Raw genomic sequence first — 26142 nt, forward strand, 5'->3', positions numbered from 1 at the left:
CTTGCCTGGGAGCCACACTGTCACCTGCATGTGGCTCTGGTGTTGAGGTCTTCCTGCACCAGCTCTCGAGAGGGGAGGTACCACATGGGGGAACCATAGAGGATCCAGGCTAAAATTAAACAGCTCAGCGCATGTCTGGCGCCTGTCCTAATGCCACAGCGATGGCATGCACCTTCACTGGTCACCCCTTCCCACATCTTTTATCTCCTTCCTGGGAGAAAACTTTTCTCTGCTCCCACTTCTTGGCCCTGACTGCCTTGTATAGACACCAGGTTGAGTCACAGGCAGAGCTGGTAGTGATAACCGCCCTCAGGGTAATCTCGGTGTCTGAATATAATGTTTGCTTGATTATTTGTAACCTGCTAAACTGCGAGCTTCACAGTCCTTGTTCTTATTCAATGCCATAAATAGTGTTAATGCAACACTTATCATCAAGCCTGCGTGATGCTGATAGGCTTTCAGTTCATAAATCACATGCGTTTGTCATTTCTCTAAACCACTCAACATAACAAATCACACATCTCTTGTGTCAAACTGCCCAGAGTTAACAAGCTACACTTTCTTCACCTTACGGAAAGTTCAGCTCTATTTAAAGCCAATTTAGACACACACAAAGAAGTAATAGAAGTGTCATTACAAAGAGATGTATGGCAAGGCTTGGAAGAGGCTTGCCATATCCAGCACAGAGCTGGGGCAAATGCGGAGCGACAGAAGTCAGTGACGGAGATGCCCACTGACCGCAGAGGGACAAGTCCTGGGCTTGGGTTGGATCATGGACTGTTAGGAAATCTGCCTGATGCTGAAACCAGCACAAGAGTAAAGGAATGAAGCACAAAATGTGATCTCAGACTTGATGTTTCTGCTGCTGGGAATGCTCTCCTTCAGCCGTCATTGCAACTCTGATGGGGTTCTTGTAAAAGGAACATATCCAACCATTGACAGGACCAATTTGGTTACTTCAGTCGTGTTGAACTCTGCCTTTCCTATTGTATGTCCACAGCCTCGCTGCTAAACTGTGTTTCCAGTAGTTAGCTGATGCGTTTTGTAGAATGGGCGGTTACCCATCAATAACTGGTATGGCAACAATCAAACTCATTTCTCGTATGCCACAAAGACTCCCCAAATGCAGTCAGGATCACAGCCACAGTTACAGTCCCGAACAATCTGGCAGTGACAGTTTGGGTCCTCCAGACAACAGGGACTTTGGAGATGTTAATAAGCTCCACATTAATTTTTCTGGGTGTACACTATGTATTGCCTCCTGGCTGGGTTCTGGGCAGGGTGGTGTCCCATTGCAAAAGGATGCAGTGGTGAGTGCGTGTGCTGGATACACAGGGTGATTTCACAGCGGGTACTTTGATAATTAATTTGTCCTTATCTGCAATGATAACATGAAGCATGGTGTAACCTCTTAGTGGAGAGGGGACCTGATGGTTACTGACGGGATGTGGCTGCAAAGTGCCTCATGACTGACGTATTCAGTAACGGTTTGCGAGTACTGAGTATGGATTTAGTTACCCCAATGTTTTCTGTGGTGACTTATGGAATGAGGGAACCAGACCAGAAGCAGGAGTTCCTAACATATTTGACTCTAGCTTCTTGATCTCTCAGACAGTTTTTGAAGCAAAGTCTTGTGTGAGTCTGTATTGAGGATATGGTTTCCTAATGACCTTCAGGGCTGCCATTTGCTGTACAGCCTCCCCTTTGCTTCCTTTTCTGTAGTGTTATTTCAGAGCAATAACTGATTGCTAGCATACAATTCAGCAAGGACAGGATCAAAAATTTAGCCCTCACTGTAGCATTTGTGACACTTCAGAGCCACTAGATTTCTTTCTCGCCTTAATCTGGGCTAACTGATCCCACTGTTCAGGAATAACATACTGAAGGATTTGCAACCAGCTGAATGGCATACATGTATAATAAAATACAAATTATATGCGGCAATCCCCTACCTTGCAAAAACATAGACATCAGTGTGAGACCTGCAGCTACACAATAAAAAGCAAGGACTGGCTAGTACTATGTCTCCCAGACACCGTCGGGGAAAGGAAAAGCTAGTCCCTGAATTAATTCTGAGTTACAGTGGGGATGAGCGTAAGGGAAATAAATGTAGCTCAGCACAATGTTTAGCAGCTGACATGGCAGGAAGTTTAAAGTCCAGCCAGACGTCTCACACTGTGCAGCACCCCACACCACATCTCTTCAGCCAGCGCTGAGCAGCAGTGAGAAACCAGCATCAACAGCTGAGGATGGAGTGCCCGAGGCAGGAGAAATCCTCATCACTTGAGCAGTCAGTGGTGTAGCACTGCGGGCTCGCTGCTGCTCCTATCAGTTCAAGAAACCACTGGGCACAGACAAGCAGAGGGGCTCCCGTGGGATGTGCAGCAGCTGGGCTGCTCCCTGTGGCATGGAGTCGGAGCCTGCATGGGGTTGTGTCTATACAGGAAAATTAACTCTTCTTCAAGGTCCTGGTGCTAGAGGGAGGTTTGGTCTGCTCTGGCTGCTTATGCCAGTGGTCAGGCTGCAGCTGAGGAGAGAGGTGCTCCAGAGGGGAAGAAATAGTGGGCTTAAAATACGGCCTGAACCAGAAGATTGCACTTTTCAACAAGTAGCTGGTAGGAAGCCCAGAAGCTATCATTTGTACAGGCTCTCCAGAGTCAGCAAGCCTCAAGGTTCATCCCTATACCTGGGTGCAGGGTGAGATGTGCTGCAGGTGAAATTTCCATGTTGAGTGGAGAGAATGGGGGCCACAGCCTGCAGTGTGTTTGCGGTGAAGTGAGTACTGAAGTAAAATGATCTTTTGCAGGAATTAAAGCATGGCAGGGTGCTGTGTTAATGAGCTGGGGACTCAAGGGACTCTTTTGGAGAGCAGAAAGGGTTCATAACACCTGGCCCCTCTTCGCATCAGGAAGGGATCCCTAAGGAGTGTCTGTAGCTCAAGCACTGCTCACTAAGAAATCTCACTACCAAGAGCATCATCCACAATCTTCCTGTACCAACTACCTTACCTTTGAGGAGAAGAAACTACATTTGCCATGTATTACAGCACAGAGCATTGCTTGATCTCCACGGAGGAGGGTAAATGGGGTTTGTTTCACTACTCTCTGTATTCAGCTGTATTTTCTCCACCTCTCACTGCAGCTGGGATCTATTCTTTGCTATAATAGCTGACAAGACACCTACAAGCTCTGAGCGCGAGGCAGAGGATTTCCACCATGGGGCAGGTGGGTCCTCCCAAGCACGTAGCTGAATGGCGTAATAAACCCACCCATGAGCACTGCTTTAACAACTTGAGGCTCTGCAAAGGCTGGAGTGCCCCAGCAATAACCCCCTGAGCTGTAGCAGAGTGAGGTGGGTGATACCCTGCACACAGCCCAGCCTCTCACCAGCACGATGGCATCCCATCATTTCTGCCAGGGAAAGGAGCTGCTCCCAGGGTGAATTACAGTTGCTAGCAGAGTCAAGGTGTCATAGCATGAGAGCAACTGGATTATCTAGCCCCTAGCAGGGTCAGACTGGGAATGCATTTTATTGTGTTATATAATTTGATATTAATGAAAAAAATTGTCCTACAAAGTCTTAACATGACTCAACCCCATGAAAGAAAAATGACACCCTCCTCATTCACCCAAGGGTTTGTATGGCATTGAAGGTGCTTTTCCCTTCTGAAATGCTGCAGGGATGTTTTGAACCCTGTTTAAACTGCTGATTTTTCTTTGCTTTGTTAGTTGCAATCTCATCTCCTGAAAAGCTCAGTTGCTGCCAGCGGCCTTAAAAAAGAGCAGCGCTGGAGTGGGCAAAGGGAGGTGCAGAGGGGAAGGGGACCTGTGATACACTGTGAGGATGCAGCAGCGTTGAGTGAGGAGGTGGTCCCCCATCCTCTCTTGCCCTCTGACAGCCAGGATGTAGGGCTGGGAGATGAGCTCCCTCCTTCACCTGGGAGTGGTCCCCTTTGGGGGTCTATCTGCCCAGGCTCCACCTGAGTAAGGTATGGAGGCACTGCAGGGCAGAGCCCCTGCCAGTAGCAGCAGCTGCACCTCTCTGCATGTGGTTCCACATCCCAAATACTTGCCTTCCATAGGCATTAGAGCTGTGCAAAGAGAAGCATATAAAAGTTTGGGGGCTGAGGGCAGCCCTGTGTTTGAGGACACAGGGAATTATCCCAGGCACTGGGAGGCTTTGCAATGAAGCTGGGCAGGATGTCATCGTGCTTCATCAGCTCCTACTGAGCCCAGAGCCGAAAGACAAAGCAGAAGATGACACAGAGTAGATGACAGGTTGCCTTAGCGCCTCTGTTAAAATCAAGCTCCACATCCACAGCAAGGGCCATCTGAGTTCAAGTTTTGCACTAACGTTATACAGAATATTTGTAACGCTCAAAGCAAATTCCTGCAGGTGTTGCATAGGAAATGCAAAGCTGCCTTAGGTCCCACGTGAGTAAGAAATTGCAACAGATGTGGAGGTGGCTCCTATCCTCCCTCCCACCACCTTGTTGGTTGGAGAAGGACAGTCCCCACACCTCATCTGCTGGGACGTTCTCCAGCCCCTGGGGCTACCTGCTTGTCTGGGCACCTCCACCAGCGAATACTATGCTAGCCCAGACCTCAGCTATTCATGGGCAAGAGTTTAAAATATGTTGACATCACTGTTGGTATGTTTTATTTGGAATAGATCACCTCGCAGCTGGTTTAACAGACAGTCATATTGATTTAGCTGCAGTGTCATTTGTCCTTCGCTCATTTTTGGAGCTGAATTTAACCAAATCTTCAGTAACTGGTCAAATTCTCACACAATCAAACACTCTCTCTCCTTTACTGAAGCTATTCAAGGACTCCGCATCTGAGGTCTACGTTGGGAGCCAGCAGGGCAAACTGGGACTCCCCAGCCAGAACTGGGACTGGGTTCTGCAAAGTGCCTTGAAGATGGGGAGTGCAGGGGTCATGCTATAATTCTAACTTTCTTCATCTCTTCAGAAAGTGAACGTGTGACAAGAAAAGCGAATGAGGCTGGGCTCCCCTGCAGCCCCTCCTGGTCCCGCAGGATCCCAGTGGTCTCCAGGACACCTCTCACCACCCTGATTAACCTCCCAGCCATCCTGTAATGCAAGTTGGGGCTAAACTCTGCAGTTTTCCAACAAAACTTGTAATACCCAAAGAACTTCAATGGATTTCAGATTCCGAACTCCCTTGGATAATCCTCTGATAATCCTTGCCTAAAATCACAGTATTTAAACAATTCAAGGCAAGTACATGAAGATGAATTAATTCAGTCTTGGTTCATGCAGTAATTAACTACTCAGTTCTCCAAAGCAGTTTTAACAACCTCTGAATGCAACTTGATATCAAAGTTAAAAAATAATGTTTTCCATTTCCTTAGTATTTTTATGCTCTTGAAACACACACATATATGGCAAATTCACAGAAGTGCCGTGCAGATATGGAGCAATATTATAGTTTACATTAAAGTAAACCATAAGAATAAGAATTACAGCTTAATAAGGTCAGAGCCACAGGTGTATAGACAGAATAAGATTTATTTATTTGTTGTTCAACCAACAAGTTGGGTGAAACAGCAAGCAAATGTTTCTGTCCACAAGCCCTAACAATGAAATCCGAAGCAGCAAACTTAAAGCTTTGCAGGTCCAGATCATACTATTTCTAAGTTTTGCTGAACCAAAGTGATAATTTGACAGGAAAGCATAGAGCAGAAGGAGACATTAGCAAGAAGCCTGAGATGGGGAAAGGGTAGTTATTGTCTACAGAGTATTGATGGTTCATTCCAGGTCAGGGGAAAACAAAAATATACTCTAAAACTAATATCTCTGCTGAGTTCCTGATTTTTGGTACTCTGCAGAGTTATAAATTTTCATTCCCAGGTTCATCTTTTGAAGGTCTTTCTCGGGTTTCCCTTGAGGATCAGGGCTGGAGCAGTATCAGCTGTTCTGTGGGGAATATGCCCTTGGGAACCCGAAGTTCTCCTAATTTCTATATGAAAGTCGTGTCTGGTGGGGAGAGCTGTCTGGTTTTGCCTGTGTACTTGCTGCAGAGCCCTTGTGCCCCAGCTGCAGGCGCAGGACCTGGAAGCCAGTGTGTTCCCCCACCCTGGGGGGATGCTGGCCCCAGGCTGCAAGACTGGCTGGGATGCAGGGACGCCCACCCAGGCCTGGCCAGTGGGAAGCACCTGGCACAGGGGCTGCTGAGAGCTGCATGTCACGGAGCAGCAGGAGGGAGGCGGGGAGCCCTGCAGGTCCGAAATGCCCTGAGACCGAGAAGAGGAGGAGGGAGGGATGATCCTCGTTCCTTGCTTTGGAGTAAATGGAAATAAACACACCGCACAAGTGCCCCAGCTGCAAGGGGGTCTCCTCCTCAGAGCTTTTCAGCTCCACCGGACAGATAAGTAGCAAAGACATTTGCCAGCGAGGGGAGTTTGACCAGCCTGAAAATTTGTGGCTGTGATTTGGACCCTTGTCATGCCCACGTACTGTGTCACTGCGAGAGGAATTCAGTTACCATGGGTTACCCTATCAGTACGGGGACCAAGTGCCTCCCCTCCCAACAGCTCTATAAAAAGAGTCTCTCCAAGATACCCCAGCGGCTCCTGCCTACCGGCGCAGACCGGGAGAAACTTCGCCACAGGGAGAGAGGGAGGGCTGCCAGAGGAGGTGTCAGCATGCCGTCTGCTTTCCAGTTTCAATGCCACTTCGTTCTCATCTTCCTGGCAGCCTCCAAGGGGGAAACCAGGTACCTAGAGGTGAGCAATGGGGCTGATGACTAAAGCACCTTGCTGTGCTTTTAGCTGCTGTCTTCTAACTTGTACTCCCAGCTTTCGAGCATCAGGCTTTTTCTCTCTCCCCTCCTATTCCCACTCCTCCTGCATTAAACCTACACCTGGGTAACATTAATGCAACAGTGTGTCATCGTGTCCACCCCACCCCCCACCCCCCATTTGTTTATCCTTCCTTTTCTCAAACTTGCATTTTTGCTGAGGATTTAAGAGACTCACTGTGCACTGAGCTGCTGGGCTCACCTCTTAGGTGCCAGGTTCGTTCCCCTCTACTGCAGGTTGGCAGCTTTCTGACTGAGCTCTTCCACGGCTGCACTGTTTCTGGAGGAGGGATTTAATCTGCTGGTGCCTGTTCTTGAGAGGTGCAGGGAGAGGGCTGCATTTCACTTTGCCTCAGCCTCTTCGTGCCCTCTTTCATTCACCAGGTGAGGGATGCCGGTGAAGATGAGCCCTTCCTACTCCTCAGCGAAGATCTGAAGCGAGAGCTGTCTGCAGGGCAGATCTACCGACGGTCACTCCGTGAGTTTCTTTGGTGCTCTGCTGGGGACCATCGGTGGGTGGAAGAGTCCTGGGGGGAGCTCGGGCTGAGGAAGGGGAAAGGAGCTATTTGGGAGTGACAGCGCTGCAGGTGCTTTTTGCAAGGAGGCAGGGGAAAGAGGGACAAAGTGTTAAAATCTCAGAAAAACTGTGGTTGAGGCAGAGGGATCGAAACGGGGCTCCAAAAAGAGGTTGGGGCTCAGAGTTGAGGGTCCCCAATAATGGGAGGAGGATCGGGATCATCCACCCATGTCCCTGGGAAGGGTCACATCTTCAGGGGATGGGGCAGGTGGAAAAGCTGTAATTAGAGAGAAAGCTGAAGGAATGGAGTGTTTGTGCACTTGTGCACATACACACACATGGAGTTTTCTGCTCAGAGATGCTTCGGCATGTCATCTCCCCCTGCACCCCCCATCGCACGCTTGTGCACACACCTGCGAGTTACTATTCATCCTCCAATGCTCAGCAGGCTCCTAATTGCTTCTGCTGGGTCTCCCTTTCCTCACCACCAGCCGGGTCTCAGTGTGGGGGTCTCCCCTCGCTCCCCCCTTTCCCTGCACCGTGGGAGCTGGTGCAGTGTCTCCCTCCCCAGCAGGCTGAGGTAGCTGCCCCATGTCTCTGTTTCTCCAGGGTGCATCGACATGCTGAGTATAGAGGGGCAGTTCACCTTCACTGCAGACCAACCGCAGCTGCATTGTGCAACCTTCTTCATCGGAGAGCCTGAGGAGCTCATCACGGTAGACTACAACTTTGTAAATATCGACTGCCAAGGGGGCGATTTCCTGAAGGTAAGAAGCTGGCAAGTCCTGCTGTGCTTCCCCTTCCCTGCTCACATCTGACGTGAGACATTTGCTACATGTAGAACAGGCAGGCGAACGTGTGTGTGCACGAGCATGTGTGTGTTTGTGTGTGCAGAACAGGCTTTCACAAAGCAGCCTTTTCTGGGATGGCTGTTCCTCCTCCCTGAGGCACTTTGGGTACATCCCCCCCATCACCACCCCCCTAAAGCAAAGTTGGATGCAGGCTGAAGATCCCTCTCCAAATTGCAGCACTGGCTCTTCTGAACTTTTCCAGGAGCACCTCTACTGATTGTCCATACCTGGGGGACCGACTGAAAAGTTTGGTCAGTACAAGCCGAGCCCCTCAGCCCCATTGGGAGGGTTTTCTCACTGAAGCATGAATCACATGAGTCCTGCAGATAATGATACAGCTTGCTGAACGGTTGTTACTGCCCCAGGACCTCCACTTGCAGGTCACTTAGCATCAGCTTATCGAGTGGATCGTTGCAGGCTTCCTTTCAAATGGCCCCGCTAGAGCTTTTCAGGACATTGGCTCTGAACAGAAAGAGGTTCACGACTCAGAGCCGTTTATATTCCAGTATCAAAAAACTTTACCAGCGCATTTTGCTAGCAGGCAGAAGCGTTGACCAAGATCTGAACTCAGTTCAGGAGAGAAGGGGAGGCTCAACGGCCCCTGGCTGCTCCCCGCACCTTGCGCTCTGCCCTTTGCATCGTGGTGGCTGAGCACAGCACAGACCCCATCCTGCCCGGTGGTAAGCTGAGCTCCAGGGAGGAGGAAGAGGAAAGCTGCCCTTCAGCCCTTTCTTTGTCTCCCTCTCTTGGAGAGATGCTGTCCCCCTGCTCGCTTTACCCTGGGGAATCCTGTCCCTCCATCCCATACCCCTGGCTGGGATCTCTCCCCACGTTGCCACAAGGAGGCTGATTTCAGCCTCTTGTGGGTCCAAGGATTTTGTACCTAGACTTACAGCCACTTATGGAGGCTAGAAAAATGCCAAGAGATCTTTGAGGCTTTATAAAGGCTTCCTTCCTTTGATCATGGGGTCCCCAGTTTCTGCATTATACTATTGTATTTATACAGGCAGCTTTTCCCTGGTGTAATTTTAGCACCCGTGTCTCCTTACTTCAGAAAATTTACAGTTCTGGCAAATTCAGAGACTGATCCTGCAGCTTTTCCATGAGGAAGTCCCACACATGCTCACATTAGGATTACTCACTGAAGCGATGGCAGGATCCAGTCCTTGGATTTTCAAAGCATTGACTGGAGCACAGAATGAATTACCGGGTGAGAGCAGCTAGGAGGGAATTGAAACGGCAAGGCAGGCAACTGCACAGCTATGCTAGAGTTAATACAGATTTCTAGTTCTGACACATTTCCTTGAAGATGGTGAGGGCAAATTGTTGCTATCTTTGCTGTGAACAAAAGATGTGTAGAGGTTGCTGCTTAAGGTCCAGCCAAACAGGCAGCATTTGTTCTGCTTCCTACTGGTTAGGACAAGCTGAAAGAACAGATGCAGGAGAGAGCAATACCTCTGCCAATAATTCCTCCCCAAAGCTTCATTATATTCCAATACCTCTGGAAGGCCTCTGGGCCCATTAATGACAAGCCGCAAAACATGGATGGTGGAAAACTACAGGCCAGATAATGGACTTAATGCCCAGAGTTTGAGAGGGTGACTTATGTTTCATGTGGCTTCCAAATTAAGCTGGTCAAAAACTCTTCTTAGTAACAATGAAATTGCAATAGTAAGAAATAAAAAAATTGATGCCAATGTTACGATGCTGGAGCAAAAATAGCTGCTTCCCTCAAAAAAAGGTCACCAAAATTCTCACCAGAAGGAAATAAAGACAACATTAAAATTTATATATATCCTTTCCTAAATATGGATTGAAGCTTGAATAATTAGTTAAATGCTAGGAAATTGATAAATACAAAGAATTTTTTTTTTAATTGGTGGCTTTGAACAGGCCATCTGGTGTCAAAATAAAACAGTGTCTGTAATACTTCATGTTTCTGTTCTCTGCTAACAGAGCGATAAGCAAAAGCCTTGTTTTCAATTATTGAACACCTGTAGGTATTTGATGGCTGGATACTCAAAGGAGAGAAATTTCCCAGTTCCTTGGACCATCCCCTCCCCACTTCCCAAAGATACGCAGACTTTTGTGAAAGCGGCAATATTCAGAGGAGCATCAGGTCATCGCAGAATGTGGCAATGATCTTCTTCAGGATTCACCAGCCAGGCAATGGATTTACCGTCACAGTCAAGAAAAACACCAACCTCTTTCGTAAGTCTGCGTTTTATACTGTCAAATGTGCTTGCATTTGGGGCGGGAAGCAAAATGAACATGTTGGTTTGCATTGAATTCTCTCACTGGCGTTATCTACGCTGACACGGCTCCAGTAATGCCAGCGGAGCCAGGCACACCTGCACGCCTGAGGATTTAACTCAGGTTCAGTGTGCTCAAGAGAAAAAAAGTACGTGAGGTGTAAGAGTTAACTTAGGCATGGCTTCAATATTCAGGACCAGAAGGCTCTTTCTTTCAAAGAAGATCTCCTCCAATGTAATATTGTCATGTTCCAACACATTTAGCTAGAACAAATAGTATTAATTTAGAGAGTTTAATCTCAGTAATTTCTAGATCTGGGTGAACAATAAGGAAAAAATATTTGAAAAAGTTCAACAGCAAAAACAGTGTATTTAATAGTTATGTGATAGTTATGAGTGATATATGATCCCAAGGATCTATTTGCAAGTTATTTCCCTAAGCCTGTGAGCTGGCAAGACACAAATAATGGTCACTTACATCGTTTTTCAAAGAGGGGACAGGACATTTAACAATTATTGTTCAGGCTAGCCTGATTTATCTGCCTCACCATGCAAAGGATGAAGATGATGGCATGTCTGCCCTGTCCTTACTCCGAGTTGTTCAGACACAAGCCTGCAAGCTGGGTCTCCACACTGGTGTGGCTTCTTGCCCGTTGATGTGTTTATTGTGTGCAGCTGCTGGAGGTGGCTTTTGTCCTTCACCGGCCTGCTGAAGCAGCTGCAGGCATCCAGGTCTGCGTAGAGGATCCCTTGGGTTACACACGCAGATGATAAGCTACTCCCTTACCTGAGCTGTTAAGTTTGAACTTAAAGATAAAATCAGCATGTACCCGCTCTAGTTTCAATGGGATGTTTCGCAGGGTAAGGAACTCCAGCTAAGAGAAGCAGAATAGGACTTAGAGGTTTGCTGGCAATAATCAGGCTGGCAAAACCAGTCAAAGCTAAACAAAAGCCCTGCATCCATATTTAGCCTCCTTCAAACTGGCAAACAGTACAAGCCCTTGACAACATAAGCCCCTGATGTATGGATTTGGGGTGTGAGCTCTCCTATTGACCGCTTCACCCTCCAGTTCTGCCAGACGTCATGCTACGTGGTAACTAATGGGCAGGGAATTTTTAGGGAACAAATGCTGTGCAAGAACCCCAGAAAATTCCATATGCATATTTTTCAGCATTTGGTTTTAACTCTCAGTAGTTAAATCATCTGGTTTTTGTTAGTACTGAAAGTACATCATTTTGCTACATGCAGTGATGACTGCACAAGTAACTCTTGTACCTTCTCCCATGCCCCAGCTTGCAATGTCATCTCTCAGACTCCCTCGGGAAGGTTTACCATGGTCATTCCTCATCAGCACAGAAACTGCAGCTTCTCCATAATCTACCCAGTGGTGATAAAAATATCTGATCTTACCCTGGGACATTTAAATGGCCTCTTTTTAAAGGTGAGTTCTTTGTTTCCTAAGAAATTACTACCATATGCACTTTTCCTGGGCACAGGAGAGGGAAGGGGGTGAAGCGGGGATAGCCTCTGGCATTGGCTGCTAGTGCATGTGCGCTCCAGACCACATGCACGCATCCTGAGGGCTCTAGTTTCCCCCCAGAGACGAGAGCTGTGTCTGTCTCTGTTGCTATTGTCTCTGTAATCTTGCAGAGGCAATCAAATTATGCAAAGTACCATTAATGCATGTAAATATTGCTTGCCATAACAAAGGGTAAGAATTTCATTAGAAAGAAAGGAGTGCTCTCCTGGAGAGGTATCTGTCTGTATTTAAACTAATGAAAGCAGCAAACCACTCTGAACAGAGAAAGGAGACGTGGGTTAGATAGTGAGGTAGTAGCATGGAGAAAATACAAATGTGCTCACAACTGATCTCCTGCTCAGCATGCTGAGTATCCCCTGCTCCATCTGCTCTGATGCACAGCACGGGGCTGGGGTTTGGCCACAGCATTTGGTGCTTGGTGACAACCAGACAGGAGAGGACAAGAGCTATTGGTGGCACCCTGTGCCTGGGAGGTGTAAGAAGGTGCAAATTCCAAAATATCCAGAAGGACAGGAACAAGAAAGTTTTGTTTCCTGCTGCCAGTGAAACTGGCAGCCTAGGTCGTTCACGGGGGACTGCCAGTGTCTGAGCAAACCAGGCTTTGAGAAATGGGCAAGTGAGTTGACTTATTTAGCAGTGGGCAGAAAAGGGACAACAGCAGGAGGATGATAAAGAAATCAGGCACTGAAATAGCAGCATATGGGTGACAGCCCAAAGGTGCACAAGGTGTTCATGTAAGATGTTTTGATTTTGGCAGACAGCATTAGTTTTCAGGAAAAGAACACTTGTGGGTCTAATATACACTAAGCCATTGCCGACATACAAAACTACTCTTTTGGTTAATTCCTACTTTAATTAAACTTTGCCAGAATAGTGCATTTTAGTAACACTTCTTGCTTAGGAATAAGTATGGTATAGTGGAACTTAAGTTCCTGCCTGCCAGCTGAGTGTGGGCACACATGCAGCCCATGCCTGTATTAATTAGATTACATGTCTAAGTGTCCAGAATCAGATTGCTTATCTGCACTAAAAGCAGTTGAATCAACACCTTAACTACTTGTCAATAATTTTCAGAGCCTACTTAGGCCTTTCTTTGGAGTCCCTTAAGGAAATTAACTGACTAACGTCAAATTGAAGTAGTATTGCTCAGGGTGAGAACAGTCTGATTTCACACAGGTTTGAGCACAGAGGACTTCTAAAACCTACTGTTGGCTGCACTCATGTCTAGAGAACTGCTACCTTTTGCAGATAAATGATAAATAACTTTTATTCTATGCCTTTTTAGAAACCATCAGCAGGCTGTGCAGGAGTGGGAGATTTTGTAGAGCTGCTAGGAGGAACCGGCTTAGACCCGTCCAAGATGTTTCCACTAGCTGATCTCTGTCACTCCTTTCACGGGTCTGGTAAGAACGCCTTCTTCCACTTACCTCCACGTGATAAAATAATTAACCAGAAGGAATCGTGCAGAGCTCCCCCAAACCCAGATTTCCTGCTAGACTGGCGAACTTCACGTGTAGCAGAACATGAGAGCTAAAGCTATTCGAGCATGCAGCTGGGCTGTGTGGTTCAGCACACCCACGACCACCTTCACTTGCCCCTGCAGTAATCATTATAACAAGGTTGGGTTATACATATTTTTAAAATGCTTGTCCTATGACACATGTCATTAGAGTGTCAACAGATAAATGAGCCTGGAAATTCATAACAAATGAAGGCAGAGTGGTTACATTTTCAGTTAAAAGGAGTTTTTTCGCACGTACTCAGTGTTTCCAAAGCCTCCTTTTCTGCTGCAGGAGTAACACATACCCCAAAAGCCTCAGAGCTCCCACTCTCTGCTTTGAATCCTGGAGGAGCTCTGAACCTGTGTCACTGTCATGCCAGGTCAGTGACCTCTTTCTTGCCATAAAAATAAGAATTCCTAGTTTCCCTCATATTAAATACAGCAAAGTATGAAGTGTTGCAGTGATGTGACAGACTAGCCCCTGTGGCACATGTGTGGTACTTCGGGATTATGAACGGGTGCACCAGAGAAGTGGTGTTTCTGCAGGGCTGGAGAGCAGAAATGTGCCTGGCACTTCCCCCCTGCGGTCTCCCTTGCCTTTCATCGCACCACAACTTAACGGTCCAGGCACTATTCAAAGCTTTAACTGGCAAGCGCTGGTGCCGAATGAATACTCAGCACTGCGATGAGATTAAAATGTGCTTTCCTGGCAGTGTGAAAGAAGGAAAATGCCATCTCGGCAGCCCCTGCTCTCCCAATGACCCACCAGATTTCTCTTCCAGTGAGGAAGGTGTTCCAAGTTCCCCAAATGAAACAGGCTTTGCCAAAACCCTGCTCAAATGGCTCATCTAAAGCAGTGGTTAGTGATATGCTTGATTTCCCCCAGAGTGAGTCCATGTGTTGGGCACTGCCATTTTAGTTTGTCTTGGTGGGACTCTCATATGCCTTTGTTACTATGAAGAACATCCTTACGCACAAAACCACTCATCTCTCTAAGAGGAAACATTTCAATATTGTTAATTTTTGATATCTCCACGATAGGGTGCCATTACCTTTACCCATCACTCGTGGTATCTAACAGTAGCATACCTTCCCAAGTGCAAACATGTACAGACCTCTGCATCATGTCTATCTATGCGTATGTGAGACTGCAGGTGGATGGGAAGTGAGTGGCATTTGCATGAGTAAAAGTTACAATACTTGACTAAATACCCAAGCCATTGTAAAGTAAAACTAACAAATACAAAAGAAGGTATTTAGTCAGCAATACCACCACTGGCTGGTCATTACTACACACAAATTTGCTTTGTTTCCAAAATTGTATGTATCAATGCTTTGTAATTCCCAACACTATATATCTCTTTTCCGTCACTTTCATATAAGTGTATCTATATCTCTTTTCCCTAACTAGCCCAAATGAAGATTGGCTGTGACAATACTGTGCTGCGAATGGTCTCCAGTGGCAAACACATCAACCGTGTAACATTTGAGTATCATCAACTTGATCTGCAGGAAACAGAAAACAGAAAGGAGAACAGCATTGAGGAATTCTGCTTTCCTAGCATCTGAGAAACCAGGCCACACATTTTCACATAGCTAATGAAAATAAGGTTCTGGTGAATTAAAAAAATGTATTTTTCTTTTAACCAGCTGGCATTATCAAGCCTTTCTATGGTACAAGCATATTTCTTTTTTCATACAAATCAGTCATTCCCATGAGCAAGCAGAAAAAAGCAACCAATATATTAATCTTTGTTATTATCATTATATTTTTTCTGCAGTATTTAAGCTCATTTACCGCATCCAAAATCAATAGCAAGAACAGAAGGCTATGTTTCCCATATAAATATTATTAGGAAAACAGACACAAACCCTCTGTGTATCTAGTCTGAGGATATATGAAACCCACAATAAGTATAAACAGCATAAACTTTATCCCTTTATATCAGGTGTAAACAAAAAAATTAGATGGTGGAATACACTTCCAGTTTTGTAAGAGGAAACCCAACATTAGCGTGTGTAAAAACTACTGGTTTGTTTATGACTATAAATGTACTATTTATTTCTAATGACATGTTTTTAATAAAAATTTATAGCATGGAAACTTCCTTACACAAATCCAAACATAAATAAATACATTCAAAGAGTTGGCAAAACGTTATTATGTTGTATTTTTCTGAAGAGCTCTTTTGACATTCTGGTTAAACTTCCTAAGTCTTGTGCAGTTTTCTGGAAATGATAATTTTGAACATATGTTGCCGTAAAACTGTGGACTATTAAAGTAACATTATGGGTGAAAATTTGGTTTGCCAATGTTGCATACACCTTCACATGGAGTACGTTCCAGTTGTCCATTTACTGGCACCTTCCCTGTTTAAGATTTTTGGTCAGATGTCCTGCTGACCCATGGAGGCAGGGATATACAAATATAGATTAATTTTTGCCAGACCTTTGGTGACCCAGAAGAGGAATGTAAGCCTGGAGAGCTCTAGGAAGCACAGCGCAGCAGAGGACCAGAGTTGTGTCCTAGTTCAGAGGGAGGCACCTGGACTGATTCGTATGTTTTCTGGGTGTGTTACCTGGCAATAATGAGAGCAAACTGTTCCTCCTCTGATGTTCAATTAGCGGTCAACACTGATTAATCCAGCTGTATGCCTGAGATGTTCAGCGCTGATTTCTGGCTCTTAATCTCATAGTCACCAAAAATCAAGTGTTTTGAGTATTCAGCAACTCTGAAATTAATCCCCTCCAACTGAAGCGGGTGAAAACTACAGGATGCCTCAGACTCTCTCTCTGTAGGGTTTTGGGAGCCCAGTTTTGGTGACTGACTCATGAACAGACGGATGTGTTTGGCAGCCTGGTCAGACTCAGGCAAGTGCGTCCACCCTGCAGGGCTGTGTTTATGGAAAAGGTGGGGATTGTGGGAATGTTTTGCTTTGTTCCAAAAAAAAAATCAGACAGAACCATTGCTGGCTGCTCTGAGGCATCCTTGGGTGTTTGGGTTTTTGTTTGGTTTTGGGTTTTTTTGCAATAAGAACAGTTTAATAACTAAAGTAAAATAAAATACACTACTAAATAATAATAATAATAATAATAATAATAATAATAATAAAAAACAATGACAATGGTAATGAAAAGGAATATAACAAAAAAAAAGAGAAATAACACCCAAGAAAAGAAAAGTGATGCACAATGCAATTGTTCACCACCTGCTGACCAATGCCAGAGCAGCGATCCGCCCCGCCCGGCCAGCTCCCCCCTGTTTATATACCGGGCATGATGTTCTATCATATGGAATACCCCTTTGGCTAGTTCGGGTCAGCTCTCCTGGCTATGCTCCTTCCCAGCTTCTTGCACACCTGCTTGCTGGCAGAGCATAGGAAACTGAAAAATCCTTGACTTAAGATAAATGCTACTTAGCAACAACTAAAACATTAGTGTGTTATCAACAGTATTCTCACACTAAATCCAAAACACAGCACTGTACCAGCTACTAAGAAGAAAATTAACTCTATCCCAGCCGAAACCAGGACAGGTAGAGGTCTTCAAAATGCTGCTCCTTGGTCACTAAGAAACACGGAAGGAGTTGAAACATCAACAACAGATTTCAGGTCCAACAGCTCAGGACTAGATCACCAACGAAGATAAACTCACAATCTCTTGCCCGGTGCAGTTTCATAGTGGGACTTCCCACATTTCAGCTTTATGTGGTACTTGTTTTTCAATCCTAACATGACTTAAATATCTCCAAAACACCAAGGCCTTATAGAAAACACACTTAATGTTCAGAGATTTGAGATTTCTTCTTCTAGAGTATACAGAAGTGGACTCCGTTACTAAGAAAACTTACTGTTATAGACGAAGGAGAATGAAAAACAACACTCTGCATAGGACAGCACCATCTATTGCTATTGCTCCATGCGTAATACTCAAGCACATTGTGGTTTTCCCAGAACTGGTTGTTACTTTACCTACTCCTTTTAATCAACATAAATTCAGGCAGCACCATCAATGACATCACTCCACTCTGTTGGCTGTCTTGGAAAAACCCAGACCCCAGCCAGGTAAGCATTCTTTGGTCTGTGCTTTAAGCTCTACCTCATGCAGAAAATCAATAGTCACTTCAATCTGTGTACCTGTATTTATGGAGGCACGTGTCATTTCAGGAGTTGCAGAACTTCAGCTACAAGAAGTCAGCTCATAGATGTCAAATGTCACAAATCCTCCAGGGTTTAGTTCTGGAGAAGTAAGAAAATAAGTATCCTTGTGAATGAAAAGAAAGGAAACCAAGGCAATAAAAGCACTGCAGGGGGGGGGGGGGGGGGGGGGGGGGGGGGGGGGGGGGGGGGGGGGGGGGAAGGCAATTGAAAATTTGTGAAAGGAAAAAAAAGCAAGCAAGATAAGAAATATGCGAATAACATGAATATCTGTTGAAAGAAGCAAGAAAAGAACTTATCAACTAACAAGGTTGTAGCCTGGAGGCTTACAAGAGCTGGAAAGCCTCCTAAGAATTAAAAAAAATCAAGCTCCTAACAATAAAAACGGAACAGAAGTCTTTGAAGAGGCACTGTATGGAAATGTTGGCTTTGAGAAGAACTTGTACGTCCAGGATTTAGACACTCTGACACCTGTCATTGTAGGCAAAATCACTAAAACTCGCAATTAATGTTAAAACCCACAAAATTGTCAGGAGAAGATGTGAGTGACAGGCTTAGTGCAGACTCTGATGTCTGAGAATGAACCACTTTTCTTCATATTTTTTATTTGGCATCACCATTGACTTTCCCCTAGAGAAGTGATGTAAAAGGTGACATGATACCACAACAGCACTACACAGCATAGGAGCACCATACTAGATTTAGAAAGAAAACCACTGAACTTGAACTGATGAGTCAGCCAACACTCAAGGAACAACTGAAAAACTCTTCAGCACCACAAAAACTACAAAGGAGCCTACAGTTAAAAATTGTTTGCAGGGAAAGGGAAAAATCAGCAATTCTTACTGGAATCTCAGCCTTGGAAAACACAGGGATACAGGACACAAGTCAACTCCTGCATTTCTGTACTAACATGAAATCCAGGGTGGCTGTTCAGAAAAACTAATGTAGTGAGTTGCCCAGAGAGAGGCTGAATTTCCCACCTTAATTAAGATTTAACGATTAAAAGTCTTCTACTTAAAGATCATGCAATAAATCTTCAGCTTAAATGTTATTTCCATCTTTACCAGGTATAAATGAAATAAATTAATAACAATTGCAGAGATTTATTGGAGAGTGGTAAGTCTTTGTTGTTGAAATTACCCAGAAGAGAAGATGGAAATACTCTGGAGGTAGTAGGAGAAAAGCTAGAGCACTTGTCCCTGTAGAAGTACCCCTGGGCATTTGAAAGAATCAGTCAGCTGAAGCAACGTTTGTCAAGAGTTTTCTGGCAATGGGAGGGGGAACATTGTTATGGGACCTACCAACTTAGAGCATGTGCCAAGAGCTGTGTAAAATAGGTCTTGATACAGGAATAGATACAGACTTGTTCAAGCTCTTTGGGATTTTTAAGAGCAAAAAAACTGTTCAGGAATTAAGGATTATTTTCAATAAGTAAAGGTGCAGTAGGAATGTTTTATTAAAGTTAGAATTGCTGCCTTTGGAGGTAAAAACTCAGCAGAACAATTGTAACTTAGAAAGACTGATGATAGTGAGATGTTACAATGATTTCTTGCTTTGTGAGGTGACCGTCTGTTCCCAAAATTAGATTCTTTGTTCTTAAAGCAGTGACAAAAAATCACAGACTTCTTGGCAGTAATGTGCAATTCCCCATAACAATATGCAATCATTTTTTAAGGTAGAGTTGTTCTGCTAAACTAATGTTGATTTTTATCTTTCACGACAGACAATGAAAATAAACCCTCAGACCAAGACAAGTGTGGTCTTTCTGAATGGTAGTCTAAATGACTTTTAAAACATCTTTGAAATATCTGCTCTGCTAACATTGATTCTACGAAATCGTGCCCTGCTTTCCCTGTGGTGGAGTTCTGATCAACAGCTAGGAAGGAGTCGCCCGGAGGCTGAATAGTAAGGGAAGCAGATTTGCAGAACACATTAGGTGCTTGAGCATATAACCTGCTTCCCACTGAATATGTACTCCTGCACATTTAAAATACATCTCCAGGGCCATCACACTGCACTGGCTTCACACACCAAGTAGATTTTATGCTACCTACAGGGACCACATTATTTTGTGCACATAGGGTACAAAAGGCTCTGAACTCTGTTATCCCACACTGGAATATATGCAGCACCAATTATGCAACAGGGACCAAACTAATTTTTAAGAGCTTAAAGAAATGTCACTTGCCTTCATGGAATGCACACTTCTTAGGACCTCAAAGCTGTACTTACTCAGTTCTAAACACAAGCTAAATTATACTTCAAGGAAGTGATTCATTATAGTCATTTTTATTCAGAGCCTCATTACTTCTGGTATCTGAGTAACTTTCTTGTTGATAAATTGACACAGTTTTCACTTTTTTTCCCCACTTTGCTTCTTATCTTTAAAGATCAGCAACAACTAATCATAGCAACTATGGATTTTGTACGCACATCATTTCCTATTAAAGGAAATGCAGTGTATTACACGTGAGTCACTACAAAATGAAAAGTTTTCATTATCTGTTCTTTTGAATAAAATTGATATTCATGGTACCGTGCTGCTGCAAATTACCATCAAACCATCAATTACAGTGTTGACTAATAGTTTTTTTATAACTTTGCCCCTCAACAGGAAAGCAAGCAGTTTTATAACCAAAATTTGCCTTTCATCTATACACTGGGACTCAGTGCCCCTTGTCGGGACTCACACAGCGTTTTGAAGGACCCAAGCATGTCCTTCAGGTCAAGCACATAATGCCGGTTTCATGCAGGACACGTTGCTCACGGATGTCCCACCACTCACAGTCCCACCCTGGGGCTGGTGGTTGGAGGTTTTCCAAAGCAGCATGGTGCTCAGCAGCACCACGTCCTGCCAGGAGCTGAGACCCCCAGAGCTGGAGGAGAAGCACCTCCTGGCCTTCAAGCTCACAGACACAGCCCCCCAGCTCTCCTCCTTCCCTGCTGTCACATCCCCGACTCTGCCATGCCCAGGGTCCTGGAGCCCCACGGTAGGAGGCTACAGCATTAGAGCCTCCTGCTCCCCAGTGCTCCTGGTGAGTCTGAGCAAACTGTTGTCAAGCAAGGGCAATCTTGGCTCCTCTCCCACAGGAAATGTCCAGGCTGAGCCTCCCCCTGCCCTGGGACACTTCTGACTGCTGGTGGTGATGAGGTGCTTGGGGAGGGCTCTCCTTTGTGCATGAGAGCAGCAGAAGCTGCTCTGTCATCCAGTCTGGCCATCAGGGCCCACTGGCCACTCCACTTACCTTGGACACATGCAGCAGGCAGGCACTGGCATATATTTAAATAAAACATTATGTAAAGCTCAGTTATTAAAACAATCTGAGACAATAGTAAAGCCTATGACTGAGTATTTATCACACAACAAAAATAAAAATTACAGCATCATCACAATGGTAGGTGATAAAAGATCATAACAATTTGTCTGAAGAACAATTATTCTGTCTTTGGAAAACTCAGCTTTAATTAACTCACAGATATCAGCAAATACCTCCAGCACAGTAGAGCTGGCTGAACTCAGACACGAAAGCTGGGTGATGATGACTCCTTACTTCTTGTTTCAGATGTCAGAGCTTCACTTAGGCTGATGGGGGAACTTGCTGAGAGTTTCAGCTGATCCTACCTTGCTGCCCTTGGTCCCAGACCACTTCTGGCGGTGGTAAGTCGCATGAGGTGCCTGGCCCAACAGGAGCTGGAGATATGCAGCTCCACAGCCTGCAGCTGCCACCAACTGCAAGCCAAACCAGGCACCTCCTGACATCAGAAGTAGCTGGACATGGATTTTGCAGATCCCAAAAAGCCCTTCAGTATGGAGCTGGGTGTGTGAGGAAACCATTAAAACCTAAACTCTCTGGGAAGGTTTCACAAGTTTTTGAATTAGGAAGTCTATATTTACAAGGAAAAGATACTCTTCCAGTGAGTTTTGTGGGCCCAAGGACTACATCCAGCAGACAACACAACAAGCAGGTTTAAAGCATTTTTTTGTAGCTTCTGTGAGGATACTACAAGACATGACAAAATGAGCAACATCTCTAAGTAGCTCTTGGTTTCAATCTCCCTCAAATTTAGGTGCTGTAGTAACTAAGCTTTAAACTGGGCACCTCTTGGAGGAGGTCTGAACACAGACCCAAGTTTCTGGTTTCTCTTAAAAATATTTTGGTTTGGAAATCTGGCTCTTTTGCAAGGCAAAGGAGATCGATACCGCATGCTTCTAACTCTGCCATAATTTAATTAGAGTTACAGTAAATTCTCCTTCAGTCCCGTCAGATACAACAATTAATTGGAAGCCAAAATGAAGTGTCCCAAATGAAGAGATAACCAAATGGGGTCTCTGACTGTTTAATCAGTCAAGTTCCAGCCTCACCTTTGAGAATGTGCAGGCAGTTTCTTATCGTACAAAACATCCTGTGTCTTCATGCTGCTGCAAGCTCCTGGGTTGAGCTGAAGCTTTGAGTAGAAGGAACATTACTGGCATTACTGGTGAGAAAAGACTCCTGTTAAAGTACACTTGGGTTCCTTTAAGCAGGGGAGATGACAAAAACTAGAAAAGACCAGTTTAGAGGCAGTAAGAGTTGGATCCTCAAAATAAGAGGCAGAGAAGAAGTAAATCTGGGAAGCTTTACAGAGCCATCCCCACATAATAGAGTCCATTCTTAATGCAGCTGACACACATATTTATCATCTCATTACATCAAAACATATAGCTATCTTTGGAAGGAGATTGGTTTTGGCTGATCCATTTTTCACTACAGCAGTATCAGCCCTACCTGTCTGAATATAATATTTTTTATGTTAGAAATAGATTCTTCACAAAACATGGAAATTGCTCTGTGTTACTGTCATAATTTGGTTGGTCTGAACACAGATAATGGGGATTACAAAAATAAGAAACCTGCTCATTCTCAGCCCATCTGAGCTGTCAATCTCTACAGTCAGTAGATGGTACAATTTTCTGAGGAGCTGAGGATGCAGTGGAAATGCTGTTTAGATGATCCAATCTAAAATGAAGAATGGGCTAGACTGAATCCTGAGGGATTTGCCCCAGTGGTTTTGGCTTGTTCTTATTCCAAACCAGCTTAATTCAGGAACATGATCCATCAGAGTTTGTTCCCATCTCTTGATTTTTTTGGACAGTTGTTCTTACTGTCTTAGCAGGGAAAAGTGGAGCAGGAGGGGAAAGTTCTGGCAAGTGTGTATTCACATACTTTACAGAGGACACACCAAAGTCAAGTAGACTTTGGAGCCTGCATTGCATCAAACACAAAAGGAAAATCAATTGGAAAAGGCCAGGCTGGTTCATCATAACCCAGGGGTACGATTGTATTACTACACAGATGCAGGAGACCCCATCATTGAAAAGCCTGCAGTTCTCCCACTGACTTTAAAACAACTGTCACAAAAACTGGAGCACTGCTCAACTCTGCATAATAAGATCACATAAATAGATCGTACATATGCTCATGTTTCTTGTACAATTGATTAATTGCTGTGCGTAATTAGTTATTGATTACTAGTGGATTAAATACTAATTCCTATACAATTTACTATTACTATTAATTCTGCTATTTTTCATATTGGGATACAGTTTCTTTGATGTTTTCTAATTCACAGTGGTGTAGTATGGTATGCAGTAAGCTTGTAAAACTCAAAACTGGAGTAAAACTAAAAGCAGGGTAACTTCACCAAAAAAGCGAAAGCGGACACCACAGCTAAACTAGCATATGTTTGCCATAAAAGCAAGAGAGTAGCAGCCTGATCTAGCGGGCACAGCACATGCTGTGTGCAGATTGCATACTGGTTTACAAACTCCAGCAGAACATCAGCAGGGCAGACTAGTGGGAAGGTTTATGATGGAGCAGGGAAAGAGGGAATCACAGCCATGGAGAAATCCTGGTTCTTCATGTAAGAGGAAGGGGAGCCTTTACCTTCAGTGAGATGGGGTCAGGTGCAAATGCCAGCCCCTTGCTGGGAGCCTTGCATGGGGGCCTGGCCCCACGGACAACAGCTGTGTGCTCACTGTGGTCCCCAGGCTGACATAATTGTTCTGGTTGGAGAGGATCTCAGCAGATCATTCGGACGCTTGCTTCATAGTTGCACCAAGTTGCTCAGGGCCTTGGCCAGTGGAGGCTGGAGTACCCCACGGACAGAGAGGCCACAACCTGGCTGCTCAGCATTACACGGCCCCTCCAGTTGTTTCCTGGGTCTAAAACACCCTTTCCATCACAAGGGGACTGGGGCACCAGTGAATGAGGCACCCTGGCCAACACCATGCATCCCACCAGACAGCTGCCATCCTCGCATCAGCCTAGCACCATAGAGTCTCAAAGCAGATGGGCAGCAATGGCGTCCCTGGGGAGCGGCAACTTGCCCACCTTCAAGACAAAGGGAGAGGCAGTCTGACAGAGGGGTTGGAGAGGGCTCTAGTGCAAACATAATGACCATTTCTGTGGCATCTCAACATTGGCATCCTGATGCAGGATGGGAAACTGGATGCAGACAGTGACACCATCACGCTATGGGCTGAGCAGAGGCTGTGGGAAGGGGTTTCCCACCTGCAGTGACCACTGGAGTGACGCTGGGGTCGGGAGATGTGCTCTGAGCCAAGACCTTCTCAAGATCAGCCTCACTGAATGATCTGCAATTGGAGCCATCCGCGGTGCCAGGGCCCTCTCACTGGTTGGCAGGGAGAAGCGGAGTCCAGGAACTGCGGTTCAGGTCTCCCTGAAGCAGGCATCCAAAATGGATCAGGTGAGTGGCACCAAAAACCTGTCTGGCTCTGCTGACCAGAGGACCCAGGATCATCACCTGAGTTGCAGGCATCCTAGCTTCTCCATGTGTTCTGAAGATATTACTTGATTAAGCCACAGAGATGTTTCAAATTCAGGCAGCAGTTGATAAGTAAGCTTCTGCACAGCCATAATAAATATAAGGATTTATTTGTCATTTCTTCTACACAAACAGTCACTTTCACTGCTTTAAGGAAAATTATTCCAGATTGAGATTTTTGGAAAATACTGCCTGGGTCAAACCCTACAAGTGAGTATTGAAATGTCCAAAAAAGGGATGGGAAATGCTGCCCAACCTGCGACTGGTATATCTTCTATAGGAATGGAGGGTTAATACAGTTTTCTGAGAAGAGAAACTTAAAGAAAGGGCATTGCGCATACATAGAACAAGAGAACTTACGTAAATTCAAAGCGATGTTCTATTTTTGCTGCTGTTAATTAAATGTTATCTTGCGTGCTTCATGCTTACAAATCACTTCAGCTATTGTCAGATCTCAAGTAGCTTCCCTTCATTTCTTCTTCTTCAATGAAACCAATTTGAAAGTCTCTTTCAGCGATTTGCTTTTAATTGGAAAGCACTCCCAAATGCAAGACTGAACAATGTGGTCACTGATGTGCATTGATACTGATAAAGCATTATTTGTCAAGTCTGTGTTTAAAAGGGAACATCTGATTGGAATCTGTAGCATGGTTTATTTTCACCCTTTTGCTTTTTCCTCCTGAGATCGGGTAAGCCTCAAGAGCAGTATGAAGGCAGGCGAGCACCAGGACTCTGCCGGGGAGCACAGAGACCCCAAACCACCCAAGGTGAGGTGCTAGGAGCCTGCACAAACACACCAGCAACTGAGGCGGGTGAGTTTTGTTCATCTTATCATCATCCCCTCAGGACAGTGGAGACAAGGGGGGAAAGGAGGGTCTAAAGCTGTTTCCTTCTCCTCTAAAAATAAAAGAAGCCAGGAAACGAGTAAGTTTTGACTGCTCTGCTGAGCTGTCAGAGGGTGCTAGTGACTGCAGCTGGCGTCACACTGCTCCTCTCCTCTTCTGCCTCCTCTTCCTCTTTCTGCCTTCTGCAGCGTGTGTCTGACCCTCCTCTGTGCCACTCGCCTGGCTAACCTGTCACATCAGTCCTCTGCTGAGCCAGGGGGACGATTCAGCTCAGCGAAGGACGCAGTGAGCCACTGCAAGTTGGGGGCAGGCACAGGTAGCTGAGGCTGGGAGAGGGTGGAGACTTGATCTCCCCTTTCTGGCAGTGGCAAGTCACTGGAATAGCCTGAGCCCTTCCTGGTTTGTTGGGAAGAACAGGGAACAATAGCTAATTAACAATCTGATAGTGCTTTGGGATCACACAGTGGGTAACCTTTGCTTTCCAGGGACAACCCATGAGACAGAAGGTTGTAAATGGAATATGTTAAAGGAGATGACTTCCCTTTGCAAGCCTCAGAGCAGAATCTGGGCATTAGCCATCCATCTGTTTTGTTTTCTTCAGTATTAATATCTAGGAAAAAGACTCAGAATCAACTTCCCTCTCATCCTCTATTTATGTGGCCTTCTCAGGAAAGCTGGAGAAATGAGGAGCAACTTGAAGCTACAAGCTGCAGATACCGTAAGGCAAATGGCTCCACTGAGACACGGCATATTAACTCTGTCCTGATGTTGCACACCTTCAACAAGAGCTATCAAGTTGCACGATCTTAATTGAGCATTGAAAATA

General features: G+C 45.2%; 1 protein-coding gene across 1 annotated transcript; it reads left to right on the forward strand.

Moving 5' to 3' along the window:
- The first annotated feature begins 6669 nt into the window (after positions 1–6669).
- Positions 6670–15132, forward strand: CRHBP (corticotropin releasing hormone binding protein). Its single transcript, XM_050913419.1, has 7 exons — positions 6670–6750; positions 7209–7302; positions 7951–8108; positions 10193–10403; positions 11738–11886; positions 13271–13388; positions 14898–15132. The coding sequence occupies exons 1-7, from the start codon at positions 6670–6672 to the stop codon at positions 15053–15055; spliced, it is 969 nt and encodes a 322-aa protein (XP_050769376.1). The 3' UTR covers positions 15056–15132.
- The last annotated feature ends 11010 nt before the right edge of the window (positions 15133–26142 follow it).

The sequence above is a fragment of the Gymnogyps californianus genome, chromosome Z (assembly GCF_018139145.2).
Source record: "Gymnogyps californianus isolate 813 chromosome Z, ASM1813914v2, whole genome shotgun sequence".
NCBI classification, from domain to species: Eukaryota; Metazoa; Chordata; class Aves; order Accipitriformes; family Cathartidae; genus Gymnogyps; species Gymnogyps californianus.

Bases quoted from the DNA above. Each gene is read 5' to 3' on its own strand.
- CRHBP (XM_050913419.1), top strand. From the start codon at position 6,670: ATGCCGTCTGCTTTCCAGTTTCAATGCCACTTCGTTCTCATCTTCCTG. The intron at 6,751-7,208 runs GTGAGCAATGGG...TTCATTCACCAG, and splicing joins GGGAAACCAGGTACCTAGAG to GTGAGGGATGCCGGTGAAGA. The intron at 8,109-10,192 runs GTAAGAAGCTGG...GAACACCTGTAG, and splicing joins AAGGGGGCGATTTCCTGAAG to GTATTTGATGGCTGGATACT.